This window comes from Oryx dammah, unplaced genomic scaffold (genome assembly GCF_014754425.2).
Source record: "Oryx dammah isolate SB20612 unplaced genomic scaffold, SCBI_Odam_1.1 HiC_scaffold_3, whole genome shotgun sequence".
NCBI lineage: Eukaryota > Metazoa > Chordata > Mammalia > Artiodactyla > Bovidae > Oryx > Oryx dammah.
The window spans coordinates 65474671-65491043 of NW_024070187.1; the positions used below are offsets into that span (position 1 = coordinate 65474671).

At 38.9% G+C, this 16373-nt stretch overlaps 1 protein-coding gene across 1 annotated transcript in view; it reads left to right on the forward strand.

Annotated features, from left to right (window-relative positions):
* The window catches only part of GABRB1 (gamma-aminobutyric acid type A receptor subunit beta1), a 434566-nt gene extending 432206 nt beyond the window's left edge, over positions 1-2360 (forward strand). The window contains exon 9 of the mRNA XM_040238143.1: positions 197-2360. Within this exon, the coding sequence (XP_040094077.1) occupies positions 197-541 (345 nt within the window). The 3' untranslated portion in view covers positions 542-2360. The remainder of the gene's footprint in view (positions 1-196) is intronic.
* Positions 2361-16373: the final 14013 nt, after the last annotated feature.

Sequence of the window (16373 nt, forward strand, 5' to 3'; positions counted from 1 at the left end):
GATAGATAGATAGATAGATAGATAGATAGATAGATAGATAGATAGATTAGATGGATAGATAGATACCCAGGGGACATGCAGAACCAGATGTCTAGCAAAACAGTGTAATGAGCCTGACTCAGTATCATTAGTTGCAGGTTAACTAAAACAAGCGAATGTCCTGGCCGCTGTGCCTGAGGCTTTTTTTCTCGGTCAGGTCGACGCCCACGGCAACATTCTTCTCAGTACCCTGGAGATCAGGAACGAGACGAGCGGCTCGGAAGTGCTCACGGGCGTGGGAGACCCCAAGGCCACCATGTACTCCTACGACAGCGCCAGCATCCAGTACCGCAAGCCAATGAGCAGCCGTGAGGGGTACGGGCGCGCGCTGGACCGGCCCGGCGCGCACAGCAAGGGGCGCATCCGCAGACGCGCCTCGCAGCTCAAAGTCAAAATCCCCGACTTGACTGACGTGAATTCCATAGACAAGTGGTCCCGAATGTTCTTCCCCATCACCTTTTCTCTTTTTAACGTCGTTTATTGGCTTTACTATGTACACTAAGGTCTGTCCCAATGGTTCCTAAACGACTTCTTTTCTCTTTTGGTTTTTAACCCCACAGGTCCCTAGCAGCGATACCGCTGTGCTTTTTGAGGTAAGAGATTCAGCCATCCAATTGGTTTTCGGTCTTGCATATCAATTTTATTACTGCACCATGTTTACTTCAAAAAGAAACAAAAACTATTTTTTTCCAGTCTACTGTGGTCCAGGTTATTGGCTCTTTCAGAGCTTTGTTAATTGCCATGTTTACAAACACACACACACAAAGAGAGAAATTAGATAGGTAGATCTTTAGCAGTTCTAGTCGCCCTGGATTTTATTATTTTTTAAATGCAAATGGAAAGAGGGCTTAGCTCTCGGTGTGCATGGCCTCCTGGTAAACTGTAACAATCTCATGCTGCCAAAAAACAATACAATTTCCAGGATCTCAGAAGAAAAAAAAAAACAAAGCCATTGATAAGTTACAGATTTCCAGGAAGAAGGGAAAACAAAAAGGAGCCCAGAAGAAGAAGGAAGATTCCTTTCCACTCTCCATCTTCCCCAGGTCCATTGTAGGAGTCCCTGCTCCACAGAGAAAGAGGGAGAGATAGGCAAGCTGGAACCCAGGTTATACAAACTCAGCCTGCCATCTTCAACCCACCTGTAAGCTGGATATTCTGAAAAATGCTTCCTTCTCAGACTTCCAGAGAGATTTTAAAAATTAACATAAGAATCCAACCTGGTAGTCATTGGGAACATTTTTCTTCTCTTGTTAAGAAAGAGTTTGGGGGGCAGTGACTAATTTTGTAAACTATTTCAAATGAGCAGCCCTGAACTTATTTCCTTAGCCTGGAATCACTTGACCTCATGCCATGAAGCTATGGCCTCACATTGTCCTAGTTCCTCGTTCAGAGATTAAGAGAAAGGGGGCTGGGGCAGGTGGGCTTTGAAGAAGGGAGTGGTAAGAATTTTTGCTTGACAAAAATATTGCCCTTTCCATGAGGAAGGCAAGACTTATGTGCTGTGAACAGGGTGCCTGGGCAGTTACCTGAACTGCCAAATCTTTAATCAAATAGTAGATATTTCTTAGCCTTCCAGAGAGCAGTATCTAATGGTGACAAGCTAGTTGCACAGTGCTAGTTTCTCAGCTAGCACAGTATGCCCCTGCTCTCTGAGCTCTGCATTCCAACATATGAAATGAGTGCGTCAGGAAATGCACATATACCCACTTTAGTATCATTCTCCTTCAAGGCCAGATTTCTGTTTTAAAGAAAACCTTCAAAACAGCAAAACCACAGATAACAACATCACTGAGCCTTCAGACATTTACAACAGCCCCTAAATGACAGCCCTTCATTACTGCTTCTGCCTTATCTCTGCTCATGGGTTACTTTGCTCATCATAGAAGGAGTATTCCCTCAAGAGCTCAACACACAATTCTAATTAAATCCAACCAACTACAGTTGAGATTCATCTCATTTATGTCATTAAAGCCTCATTATTTTTGTGCAGTGTGTGTTCAGCCTGAGTATGTATATAAGAATTCTATATATTCATTTCCAAGACTGAGTGAAACCCAAAGTTGACTGACTAGTCATAAAGGCAATTTGAGACCTGATCTACGAATGTGGTATGAGTTGAGGTAGTAATAGGGAGGTTTGCTTCATTTGATGACCTGGCTTTCTCCCTAAGGCTGATGAGGGCCCCTGTTTACAATAGCATCAGCTGCTAGAGATTATAATCTTAATTGAAAAGAGGAGGCTGAATTTGCACTGATAAATCCAAGGAGAGAGAGTTATAAAGTGTTCTTTTAGAAAGCAAGAGGAAAAGAGAACCCTCAAATAAAAAAAAAAATATTTATGCTATAGATAATATATGTTAGTAAGAAAATAAAAATACTGCTTTTAATTGGACAAATCATTTCAGTGGTTTCATGAGAAATGAATCAGGCATGAGGACCAAATTTCGTTTGTTTTCAGTTGTACAATCTTAGTTCCCTGGTCTAGGAAATCTCCATCCTCTGGGGATGAAGCGATCCATTTCAGAACTCTGATTAGTTAGGTCCTTGACAGGGTGAGATGCTTTTCCATAGTGAAATGCCCAAACAGAGTGAGATGTAGCCATACCAGTGATTGTAAGGTTACTATTCCCAATGACCACCCAGGAACCACCATGTAGTCATTTATTTAAAACACAGGAAGGAAGACTTTTGGCTGATACCTAACAGGAATGAATCATTTTGATATAAAAACTCTTTTAAAAAGTGTTTAAGGATGAAATGCTAATTCAGAAATCTGTTTTTGAATATCTGTTGATCCATGTTCCATAGCAAAACAATTTCTCTTTATTTACTTGTGTGGCTCACTCTTCTTGGAAAAGATTGAGTAATTTATAATTTTATTATTATGATCTTGCCTTAAAAGTCTGAAGAATTTGATGCTTGTAGTTTTAAATGTAAAGAATCTCAGAGAGAAAAAGAACATTTTGAATTCTTATCTCTTATCCTTTGTAAAATGTAAAACTAGTAAGCCTGAATCTATTATCAGGCACAAAATGCTGTTGCAGTATGCCCCTCTGGATGTAGACAGGCACACAAGTAAGACACAAATCCTGTTAAATATCTCTGATTTTAGAGGCAATGACAGCCAGAAAAATTGAAAAGCTGCCCTATTGCTAATTAATAACCTCTGTCCCCACTTCCTTCATCTGGATACTTCCTAGCCAAATCCTCTCCTCCTTGGCCCCCACCCGCTCTCTTTCCAGGCTGGACAGTACACAGAAAAAAATTCTTCTCTGCCTGTCTGCCTTGTCTCGCCCAAACTGATGGACATAAAACATAAAAGTTGCTAGACTTTCTTAAGTACCCTCAAACTGGCCCCCACTCCTGAAAGATTCAGATCATTACCTTTTAGAGGTGTTATTGTTTAAAGGTTTTCTTTTAGCCATGAAAATAGCCATAGTCTCCTAAATTATCCAAGTGGCAGTAGAGGCTAAATATTGCATGGACTCACTCTCTCATGCCACAGTCATGTCCAGGGGACCCGGTGTTCACAAACTGTGATATAAATTGTCATAGACTTAAGCTGTGTGGACCCAGCAGAAATCTCCTCATTCATTTGATAATGATGACTACACACTCATTTCTACTAGTCAAGTTTCTTGACTTAAAATACCAGGGGTGACATGTGCATTATACTCACCAGCTTTGCGAGGCAAAGACCCAGGTAAAGACATATTTTGGGCTTGAATTATCCAGGATTGTTGCCTCCATCCTCTCCATTGCCAAATAGAAACAGCAGACTGGTTGGTAATTCTGTTGACTAAATAATATGTATTTTCATATATGCCATGTTTATTGTGCATTACAATCAATGAAGGATCTTGAAAATGCAAAGAGAAAATGTGGTGCAGAGAATAAAGTTTGGTTTATGGATCCAAGGATAGGCTTTCCTTAAAAAGCACTATGTACAATACACAGAAATGTTGACTAAATTCCATCTTTCTAAAATCAATGACTACTTTATAAATATTCATTTCAGAAAGAGCTCAATCAAAATTTGCCAAGTGAAACAAACAAACAAACTAAAAAAAAAAGATCTATTTATAATGCTAGAAGGAAAAGAGCTCCAAGATTTCTTATATGGACCATTTTGAATAGTATTTTACAAAGGGTGGTGTGCCACAGTTTTTTTTTTTTTTTTTTTTTTTCCTTTTCTGAACAAAATGTAATCAAATATTTATCCCAGGAGCTAGGGTAAAGAAATGGGCAAGCATTTGTTCATGTTGGTTCAATCAGCAGTTACTGGGATGAAGAGGACAGAAAAAAAAACAACAAGATCAGATGCTTGAAAGCAAACAATCAACACAGAGGTGAAGTTGTTAATGGAATGTAGAATATTATGTAAACTTCTTTGTAAATTCTGTACATAGTTCATTGAACTGTTCCTTGTGGTGTGGTGGTCCTCTGCTTCTGGGTGGATGTCTGAAAACTCTGAGCATTGTAAATAATGTCAGCTTAAAAGGCACTTGCTTTTTTTTCATGAAGTGAAATGACTAGTGATTTGGGCCCAAACCAGAATCCTTTTAGCTCTTGCTCTCCCTCTGCCATTGTGTGTATGCACTTGTGTGATTCTGCCAGGTGTCTCTGATCACTGCCTCATGCTCCAACCCCACTGAAAGGGACTGGAGCTGCCAAGAAGGCTGCACCCCTATGGGCCTTGGGAATAGCACACCAGCAGAACCTTAGTGAGCCACTCCTGGAACTATGCCATGAAAAGTAGACGTGTTTTTATCACTCATCCATGGCTACTCATATATTCAGATGTCGAATTACCCAAGCTCTTGAGGGGGTCAGGAATGGAAGATGTGGTCAAAATCCGCAGGGAATCCAAAGCTTCATTTGCACCAATAGCTTTAGCTTCTACCTTCTTTCCTTCCACAAGGTTTCCCAGAACTTTTAACAAGAATATAAATGGATGGATGGTTGATCAGGGTAAACAGTCAAATGTACAAATGATGGGAAGGAGAAAAGGAAGAGATAGCCAACAACATTGATAACAGCAACTGGCTGACTCAAGCCTGAAAGATCCAGAGGTAACCATGTCACTGTTTTTGAAAGGTAAAAAGAAATACTGGTATAAATGGACTGGGGTATTAAGACAAGTCTTTTTCAACTGTTGTGTCAAAGATATGTTTGGTATGTGCTAGTCAAATTTAAGAGAAAATCTCGTAATTAAATGTTCTCAAATATATTTCTCCCAAGTCCTGGTATTCTTGAAAAAGCCTTCAAAATGGTGGGATATTATGCCATAAGATGTGTTTCCATGCAAACTGGCAGTCTCATAAATGGTGATGGTGTCTTCAGAAATTCCGAGCAAGGAGAGGCATAGATTGGTTTCTTGGCAATATTTGAGTGCAAACAACGTTTTTCTTCCAGGTAGAAATTTGGCAAGGCAGGGCTTTTATTGCCAGCATTTTGAGTGCAAGGAGCTATCATGAGACATTTTGGCTCCAGAATGTGCCACCTAGGATCCTCCATCGATGGAGTAAGAAAAATGCCCTATTGAAACTAATCAAGTCAGTTTCTAGGTCCAGAACATATTATGATTTTGCCTAAATCCTGCTTTTTCCAAATAACTGAAATTAACTCAACTGTCAGAAAACTTCATTATTAGAGGCTGCAATTTCACAAACATTTGAAAGGAAATCCTTTTCTGTAGATAAATTGCAAACTGGAAAATACTAAGTGCCTGTAAGGATATGCATCATTTTGTGTTTGTTTTTATTTTTCCAAAGCAAGAATTCCCTTATTCAAACTGAAGAAGTCTAACAGTTCTTTGTTTTGTTTCATTTTTCCTACTTCAAAAGTTCTTGGTACATCAAGGGACTGGCAACCATTCCTAGTTGGCCTCTGTACTTTGCACACCCCAGAGCAATTAGCACTCATCACCAAGGCTTCAACAGGAATTCAGTGTGGGGAAAAAGGAAGTGTTTCTGAATCAGTTGGGTTAGAAGCCAAAGGATAAATAACAGCAACCAGTATTACAGTCTGGCTCCTACTTCTCCCTGGGTTTCCTTTTGAAGAAAAGCCGGGAAAGGGGAACATTTTCTACTGTAATTTTTTAGAGGTGAAAATCATTCAAATATCACATGTTTATGCATTTTGCAAGTCTGGCAATGAAAAGCAGATTTACCTCTTTTGTGTCCATTCCTTCCTGGTGCCATTGCCATCATGCTGCATGCCTTAACCTAATGAAATCAGTTCATTTATTTTTCTTTTTTCATTTCCAAATCCTCATAAGCTGTCTTGTCCGTAAATAGCAGAAAGCCTAAGCTTCTTTGGACTTACACTGCAGATCTTCAATGAAATCTATAGAAACAATGAATGTTAACAATTTCCCCAAATTTTGACTCTTATTGCCTTTGACAGGGCTGTAGAGGTAGGCTGCATAATCACGGCAGCCTCTCCTGAAATGCCTTGGATCATTTCTCTTTTCTGCTTTCCTGCCCCTTATATGGAGGGAGAGTACACATATTAACCTAAACCTTCTCTCTCCCAGGCTGATTTAAAATAAACTGTAAATAAAAATCATTAGCTCAAACCTAGAAAAATTATCTTCACCAAAGTTTGATGATAAGACCATCTCCTTACAGTTGTAATGTTGGGAATTCACACTATATCAATTCTTTTTTGTGTTTATTTATTTGGCTGCATGAGGTCTTAGTGGGCAGCACTCAGGATCTTTGTTGCATCGTGCGGGATCTTTCATTGCGGTACAGGGACTCACTGGTTGTGGCACATGGACTCTGTAGTTGTGGCATGATGGCTTACTTGCCCACAGGCATGTGAGATCTTAGTTCCTGGGGCAGGGATTGAACCCCCGCCTTCTGCATTGCAAGGCGGCTTCTTAACCACTAGACCACCAGGGAAGTCCCTGTATCAATTCTTTTACACCAAACTTGTTTATTCATGTACTTCTTCAGTCTTAATTGTACACCATTTAAAAATCTATTATTATTCCTCCCAGAATGTCTAAACATTTACATAGCATACCACCAGTTACAGGCTATTCTCTAGGAACTTGACCTATTTCCTCCCTTCTGTATCTGATTCCCATTACAGATTTCCACTTCTATGTATTACCCTACCTTCAGCCTTCTAGCAGATATTAAATATAGTTAGTAATTGGACAGGTCATAATGCAAACTGTTTAAAGCGGCCTGATAAAATATGTATAACATCTTTTTCCTCCAGACAACATTTCTACATTTCGAGAACAGAAAGTTTTCCAAATACATACCAAGTGATATGTAGCCTAACATTAAAAAGTTAAGTACAAATGAGCTGCATGGTGGGGAGAAGGAAATTATAGTGAACAGAAAATACCTTGGAATTAGGATTTTGTGATCTTGACTTTACAGCCCAGTTGTGTAACTTTGGACATATCACCAGATGACCTCCAATTCCCCTTCCAGAACTAAATTTCAAAGGGAATTTTAGGGAGGTGCGTTTGTACAAGAGGTGACCAGAAAGATAGAGGAGTCCCATGGCCCCTCCTAACACAGCCCCACAAATTTAGTAATAGTCCTTGTCTCATGTCTTTGGGAGTAAGCCATCTGGTATAAAGTGAACTGAATTCAAAACTTGCTTATATTCCTCTAAATATATATATAGAGAGAATATACAGTTAAATTTTCAGGCAAGTGGCAAAAAAATATTTTATGATTTTAGTAATGATCTCCACTACAATATTGCCCTTTCAGAGCACTGGAGAGTCTCAGATAACATAAATCACCATGCTCTCTATTTTCAGATATCTGGAAGATGTTGACTTCTTAGACCATTCTTTCTAATTCAGTCAGGAAGTGGTCATGAAATGCCCCTCCTGAGTGGAAAAGCCAACTTCTAAGCCGCATCTGAGCAGAAATACTGTTACAGCGCCCATCAGTGTCCCGGCCCCCCCAGACACCATTGCTGTCATGTAAGGGGAATAAGCAGATAGGGCTGAGTTCTCAGGCGAGAAACAGCTGCTCCTCTGTTGGAAAAGATTTCAGGTCTGTTATCCACTCTCTTTGCCCCACTTCTCCCACCTCTTCTCATCCCCCACTTTAATAATTAAATCTGCCAAATGTTTTAGGCACAGCCATGGCAAAAACTGAAAGTTTACTTACTGAATTGCAATCAGCATCTGTAGCTATTCATATTTTTTAGAGCATGCATCCTCCCCATTCCAATCTCTGAACATTGAGCTTTCTGCACTGGGATGTTCTTAACTTTTTTTCCCTATTTTATAAGATAACTTTCCACCTCTCAACTTCCCTGATTCTCCTGAGAGCCCCTGGCCATTCAAAACTGTTAAGACTGCCTAGAAATTCTTCCCTTCCATCATCGTAGGCCAGTCTATGAAGGAGACAGTCTCTTTTTTGTAAAGTTAACTTAATATTCTGCCCCTCAACCTCATATACTCTATAAAAATTTCCTGTGTGAAGATGTACTCATCACTGAGGCATCCCAGGTGGCTCAGTGGTAAGGAATCTACCTGCCAAGCAGGAACTGTGGATTCAATCCTTGGGTTGGGAAGATCCCCTGGAGATGGAAATGGTACCCACTCCAGTATTCATGCCTGAACAATCCCAGGGACAGAGGAGCCTGGAGGGCTACAGTCTATGGGGTCGCAAAAGAGTCAGACATGACTTAGGGACTAAATAACTACAACAACTCATCACTTCTCTTAAAGAATTGAGCAAAAACTACTTTTTCTGGTTTCCCTACTTTTTACCTAGAGATGGTTTCATATTTAATCTTTTTCAAAAACAGAAGCAGTCCTAAATCTTCACATTTTCACCAAGTTGAGATTAGTACTTATTAACATGTATATCAATTAGAATTCATTCAGAAGCAAGTTAACAAAAGATACTAAAAGTAACTTTAGCAATCAAAATGTTATCTCATATAACAGTAAGTTAGAAGTAGGGTAGTTACTGGATTCATTGTTTCAATAGCCCAATGGTGTCATTTAGGACCCAAGTCTCTTCCCTAACCAGCTCTTCTTAACCCTGTATGTTATCAGCACCCATTATGGTTGCAAAGTAGCTACACTCATGCACTCATCTCAAGTGGAAGAAATATAGGAAAGCTCTGCTTTGGGTTTCTTTTTAAGAGCAAGGCCATCTTTCCCAAAACACTCCCCCCCCGACACCAACAGTTTTCTCTTTTGTCCCATTTGCCAGGGTTGGAGTACACACTCATTCCTGGACCAGTCTCTGGTAAAAGGAATGGGATTATCATGACTGGTTTACAACATTAACCACCCCTGCTCCCACCTACCCCCCCCCCCTCCCACCCCCTCACCCCACTCTTACCCCCCCCCACCCCCCACCGCACCCCCGTCTGGGGCAAAGGGGTGGGATGGAAAATATTTAACAAAAAGATGGAAGAATGGCTTTTGGCTAGATACCTAATGACTGTCACACGGTCTAAGGCATCAGAAAATACTTTCCCACCCATAATTTCCTAATATGACCTTCACTACAGTGTTGTGAATATGATGACAATACCAGGATCTGGAAATAAAGGCTCAAATAGGCTAAGTGATTAACCCAAGATCTGATAACTATTAGTATTCAACCTGTTTTTCTTGGCTCCAAAGGCAAAGATTTTTCCGCTCACTACACTGTCTGGAATTAATCTTTTTACCATGATGATCCAGGTTGTGGACAGTCCAAAGATAGTGGAGAATAGGGGAAAAGAGAGTAATTTCCCCTCTCAACAGGTCTATACTATGCCCAGTAAACACTCTTGCTCTTTTTTTTTTTTAATCCTTCTCCTCCATCCTTCCTCCATCCCTCACACAAAAGCCTTTCATTATTCTCTTGAGAGAACATGCAGGACTAGTTTGTGCCACAACTAAGTAGCCTGAAGTGTGCCCGTTTGCTTGAGATAGTGCCAGTGTATAATTATTAGTAGATCATTTCACTCTCAAAACTGTCCATTTAGATGAGCTATACAGTCATGCTAATTATGAGGTCTCATAATTCCCACATCTGGAGGATATGGGAAATATTAATGTTAACATTAACACCTTGGAGAAAATCTGGCTCCCTATGAATCCTTCATTCATGATTGACCTCAGTCTTCTTCATCACTCATGCTCATTTCATTTCTCACCATTCCCCTTCCTCAGCTTCAAGCAAGCTAATCCGCAGGCTTTCTCTTCCTTTCCAAAGCAATGGTCACCTATCATCCCAAAATGTTCTCGTTGCTGTCCTTGAATTTTTACATTTAGCCTTCAATGCCCAGATTTGCCTCCTCCCGGCCCCTCTCTTATGTTGGAGTATGAATCAGGCCAACATCATCCTACCATCTGTCCATGGTAGAGTCTGTACCTGCTTATTTAATAACTTATGTTGCTAAATGCAGCCATAGAGGAGCACATTTCCATAATGGATGTTACTTCAGGATTATACACAATACCTGTGAGACACGTGTCACCTACACCCTCCCCCAAGTTATTTTTAGTCCCATAGAGCCTATGTCTACAACCTCTAAATGGATTTTTTTTTAATGCAGTCAAAATTGCAATTGAATCCATGTTAGGGTCTGTGCCAAGTGGTCATTGAGATTTTTTTCATTGCTTATGACTATACAAATCCTAACACCACTATTCTCGATCCTGCCAGTCTAGCAGATCTTGACATCCTAGGCTAATTACTGCTGCTTTTCCTTTATGGAAAAAGGAAATTTTTATTCAAAGTTTCATTTTCCCCTAATTTACCCAAGGCTAGCTTATTAAAAGCTTTGAATTTAGATTCTATGAGGTGTTTACTCTTGAAGCTGGGACTATACTGCATAATCAGAACATTCCAATGTGAATTCTAGAGAATCCTCCCAGAGTATGGCATACCAAATTCCAAGAAATAAATAGAAGGTTTAAAACTATCTAAGGGGGATGGGCAGTTCTTGACATGCACCACTGTCCCTCCTCAAGACTGCATAAAACAGATGTGCAGAGAAATACCTCTTCTGCCCCTCTCCTTTCAACTGTTAACTTCCCTGGTCTCCTGTTACATATAGTATTTACTTATTTGTATAAAAATATCATCTGCAACCCTTGCCTCAGAGTGGCAACCAGCCATCCCAGTTTTACTAGATAATGTATTTTTCCACTTGATATTTCCCCAATTACATTGAATTGCAGTATATCCGCTTTTTTTTTTTAAGCTAATCAATTTCATGTTAATATGTTTCCTACATCTTTTGAAATACTCACTGGATAAAGCTTGAACTATTTTGTATTTTGCAACAATGTCCCCAAGACCCTTAGGGGGAAGTCCCTTGATTATGCATCTATTCATTGACTGTGTTGCTCAACTCCTTATTTTAGAGAGGATCAATAACTCCCTTGATAAAAATAAAGTGGCATTCTTACAAAGTCAAGACTGCATGAGGGTTTTGGAAATCCCAAATGATATTAATGTTTACACGGACCTTTTTTTTTTTTACATCTTTAAGTAAGCTTTTTGTTTTTGACCACCAGGCAGCATTTTGTGCCATTGTGATGGAATCCTACTAACTAATGTGAAATAATGTGTCATGTCATTTAAAAGGTTAATGAAAATGTAAAGTGGAAGCTTTAATACCATCTCAATACAAATAAAACTGCTTTTGAGAGAAACTCATCTGGGTTAGGATGGCTTGCTTGAAAATTCTCCTGGCTGTCGGTCATCTCTGAATAATTATTTCACTCCTCTGATTTTACCCAAGGAAACTCAACTTGAGGCAAAGATCTTTATATGATGATTCAAGAGGTTTGGGAAAGCAGGACTCACTAGGGTAAAGATTGGGAAAATTACTATCTTGCCAGCAATGGAACACCTCTTTGGCTACCACCCTACCTAAAACTTGATTGAATCCAAACATGAACTGAACTTTCCTGCTATTTTAATTCACAGCCCACTGTACTACATAGCTGGATCTTTCAAAAGCAGGTGCTACATGTATACAGAAAGAAATGCATACCTTCTGTTGCCTCTCAAAATCCATTATGCTAAACTCACCAAATATGTTAGAATATGTTACCTGTTTTGATCCTTGTGTTTTTTTCAGTCTCCACTAATCATTTTGCTGAATTGTCTACTACCCTCCTATTGAACAGGAATTAGCTAATTCATTTCCTGAATGGTATTACAGTTCTTGTAAATAACCCCTTTCTCCATCTCTATTTTTCAGCTGGCAGAACTTTAATTACAAAGGTATATAAATTATACTATTTTAATGTTCTTTTGCTCTTTCGACATAAGCATTTGCTTTCATACATAAGCAGATATTTTGTATACCTACCAGACCACTAAAAAGCTAAATGGCAAGAATGAGTATTTCTGGAAACATAAAAATATTAATGCAGTGAGACTGTCAAGAAAGAAAAGGTACACTCCTTACTTTTATAATTCAACTTCCTATTTTGTATCAGTATATGCTGTATTTTCTGATTGAAACTGCTGTTCTAATGAAACTTGTGATTTTCTGTAGTTTGCTTTATACATTTGAAATCAAACTTTCATACAGTGTGCTTGATTTGTACCCTTTCTGTTAGGGATTTGATTAAATATCCTAACCATTTCCTGAATTCCTTTTTACATGCTTTAAGTATTTGACATTAGGCTCTCTCAAAAATGATCTCTGGATAAAATCCATGAAGCCTGTAGACTGTGATTTATACACATGTAAGAAATAGGTTTTCCTCTTAGCAGTGAATCAGTGACTAAGAAGCGGTTCAGTGTCTTCTGATTCCTGACCCTTCTACCCTTCACGGCCTTTTTTCTATTCATCACTCATTGAGTAATCGTGTATTCTTCTAAAATGCAAACTCAACTTCATGCAATCAGGTATGGACACAAGAAATGCTTGTGCTCTCGATTTCAGGACTAACAGTCTCATACCCTAGCAGTCACGGGACTGTAGTTTACTCAATATTTTGTTAATAATGTGGCTTTGCTATAAAATAAGTTGCTGTTTTCTTTGCTTTGGTACTACAAGGTTTTCAATGTTGCAGCAAATGAAAGGAAGAAAACATGTTTGAAGGCTGGTGTCAAAAACCATCAGCTATACTTAACAAAAGCCGTTGTGCAGCTTCTGAAATGTAGTTTACTGTTGTAAATATGTACAATTTATGTTAGCCTGTTAATTCCTAAAACACAAATAAAACTTTTTTATTAAAAATGCCTACATATAAAAAGTTTACTTTGTACTGTTTAAAAACATGCAAGATTTCAGGCATATCTTTTTATAATCGTTAAAAATGTTTAAATTCTGAATCTATTGTTTAGGAGCTTTTATTATAAAATTTAATACAAAACAAAATCCCTTTATTTGGAAGAAATTATTTGCAGTATTATCCAACAATTGGGGAAAAAAATACCAGCACTTTTCCAGGAGCTTATTTCTATACCACTTTGATTTTTTTTTTTTAATATTCTTTAAGATAACATGCCTTACAAACATTTGAACATATGAAGTGTTTATATATTAGGGAATTAAAAAGAAGAAATGAAGTTTCCTTGTATTTAAAAAATGATGCCTAATATGAATTTTAATAGCATCCATTTGTGAGGTGCATTATGTCATTTTTCTTTTAAAAATCTCCACTGTAAATAAGAATAGTAGAGTCGGCCTATTTGTCAGTCTTTCCTAATTTGAAGACTTCCAACTTCTGAACTCATTCTCTCCCTTCACAAATAATAATATGTTGACAATAAAATAATGAACTGACAAAAGGTGTGAAGCTCATTTATCCATTAATTGGTGATTAGTAGAACAGCATTTCAGTAAGAGTTTAAATTCCAGCCTAGAGATAGATGGCTTTAACTTCCATCCAGCAAAAACTGAGAATCCGCACTTATATCATCAGAGATTTGACCTGTAGAGTAACAGGGTTTAGACATTCAACACTTTGCTACTATTTCCCGAAGATGACGTAATACAATGGGAGAGATAAATGGCCACCCAGTTTTAAACTAGAAAATAGCAAGCATATATGTAGCATGTTTAGGAGTTACTATAAGGATTATAGATCTAAGAAGCTAGTGAAAGGTAGGTATTTGTATGTGTGTGTGTGTGTGCGTGCGTGTGTGTGTGTGTTGTCACTAGTACCAGCCAAGGATACAGAGAAATTGGAACCCTTGTGTACTGTTGATGGCAATGTAAAATGATGTCATGGTTATGGAAAACAGTATGGAGATTTCTTAAAAACAGACCTACCATGTCATTCAACAATGTCAAGGTATTTATCCAGAATAATTGGAAATAGGCTCTCAAAAAGATATCTGTGCTCCTATGCTAACTGCAGCATTTGTCACAATAGCCAAGAGGTGAAAAACCACTTAACCGTCCATTGATAGACTAATGAATGTTTTTTGTAGTATATACATATAAAAGGATATTATTCAGCATTTCAGAAAAGAAGGAAATCCTGGAGACATTATGGTAAACATATGAAATATGCTAGTTATAGAACAAAGGCTGCATGATTCCACTTATATGAAATATCAAAAAGTAGTCCAATTCTTGAAAGAGAAAGCAGAATGGGGATCGTTAAAGACTGGAGCAGGGAGAAACAGGGAGCTGTTGTTCAGGGACAGTGTTTCAATGCTGTGCAGCAATGCAGGTAGAGTTAACGATATTGTGAAAAAGTGAGTCACTTAGTCATGTCCAACTCTTTGCAACCCCATGGACTGTAGCCCACCAGGCTCCTTGGTCCATGGAATTCTCCAGGCAAGAATACTGGAGTGGGTAGCCATTCCTTTCTCCAGAAGATCTTCCTGACCCAGAGATCAAACGTGGATCTCCTGCATTTTAGGCAGACTGTTTACCATCGACATGTATTGCAAGCTTAAACATTTGTTAAAGAGAGTAGACTTCTTGTTTATGTTTTTTAACCACAATTTTTTTAAAAAAAATAAAGAAATGCAAAGTGGTATGACCACTTTGAAATAGTTTGACAGTATCTTACAACATTAAATACGATTGTGCAAAATGGTCCAGCAATCACATTCCAGGGTATTAGTTTGAAAACTTATGTCCACATAAACACCTGCCTGTGCATGGTTACAACAGCTATATTCATAACTGCCCCCCCCAAATGAAAAGAACCAATTTCCTTCAATAGGTGAGTATAAATGGTGGTATATCTATACAATGAGGTATTATTCAAAGGGAAAACAGAAATGAATTATTGAGGCAAAAAGACCTGGAAGAAAAGCATACCTACACTAAGTGAAAGAAGCCAGTCTGAAAAGACTATACACTATATGATCCCAATCACGTGACATTCTGAAAAAGGCAAAACTATAAAGACTTTAAGAAAAAGCACTAGCTGTCTGGGGAGCAGAGGAAGGTGGAGAGGGATGAATTGATAAAAACATTTTTAGGGTGTTGAACTATTCTGTAGAGTCAGAACATGTGTTAGTTCACAACCTCAAGTGCAATCTGAAACCAGCCCCCCAACTGCCATCCACACAGGGCAAAGAGAGAACGAAGAAAGAGATGAGCCACTCCAGAGGGGCAGGTGGTGCTTTTAACAGACAAGGCAAAGTACGAGACTGGTCCTGGGCAACTAGGTCTCTGCAACCCGCCCACATCTTAAAAGTTAACACAGAAGCTTTACCTGAGTTTAGTCACATATACCATCCAGGCAGTCTCAGTACCTCATTATCATCTCTAGGCAGCATCCTTGGGGCCGCTTCTGGCAGTGGAAAAAGCAAGCAGAATGCATATTCCAAGGGCAGGGGAAGGGGTAAGGAGACTCTTGTTTCCTGGGTCCAGCTCTCAGAGCAACAGGTGGTCAAATCCTCTTGACCTCCCTCAGCAACACGACATCAGGCATTCGTCACAACTCAGAACCGTTCAACACAAAGAACAAACCTTAATATATGCGAATTTAAATTTAAGAAGTTGGAGGATCCCAATAAAGAAGATAGAGTATGGCCAAAAACAATCTAACCATATTACAAATGTATACAACCACCTCAGGAAGGCAGTGGGAAGAAAAGGTATTGACCTCAGTGACTTAGAAATGAGTGAAGTCTGTAAAACTAAAGCCAAAAGGAGTATATCCTTCTAAAAAACAGTTCTCTCCACCAAAGGGGTACAGATTAACAATTTGAATACTGCTATGTACATTCTGGAGTTGAACAACTAAGCGAATGGCTGGTGGATGGTGGGAGTCAGGTTTCTCACTGCTGGAATGTGAATTTATAGATAAGGAAGGGTAGCCAACTAGAACCATCCCTGTGGTAATGAATTAGAGTTGGAGGCATCAGGATGAACTCACATGCAGCTTAATATACAGATGATTAAATA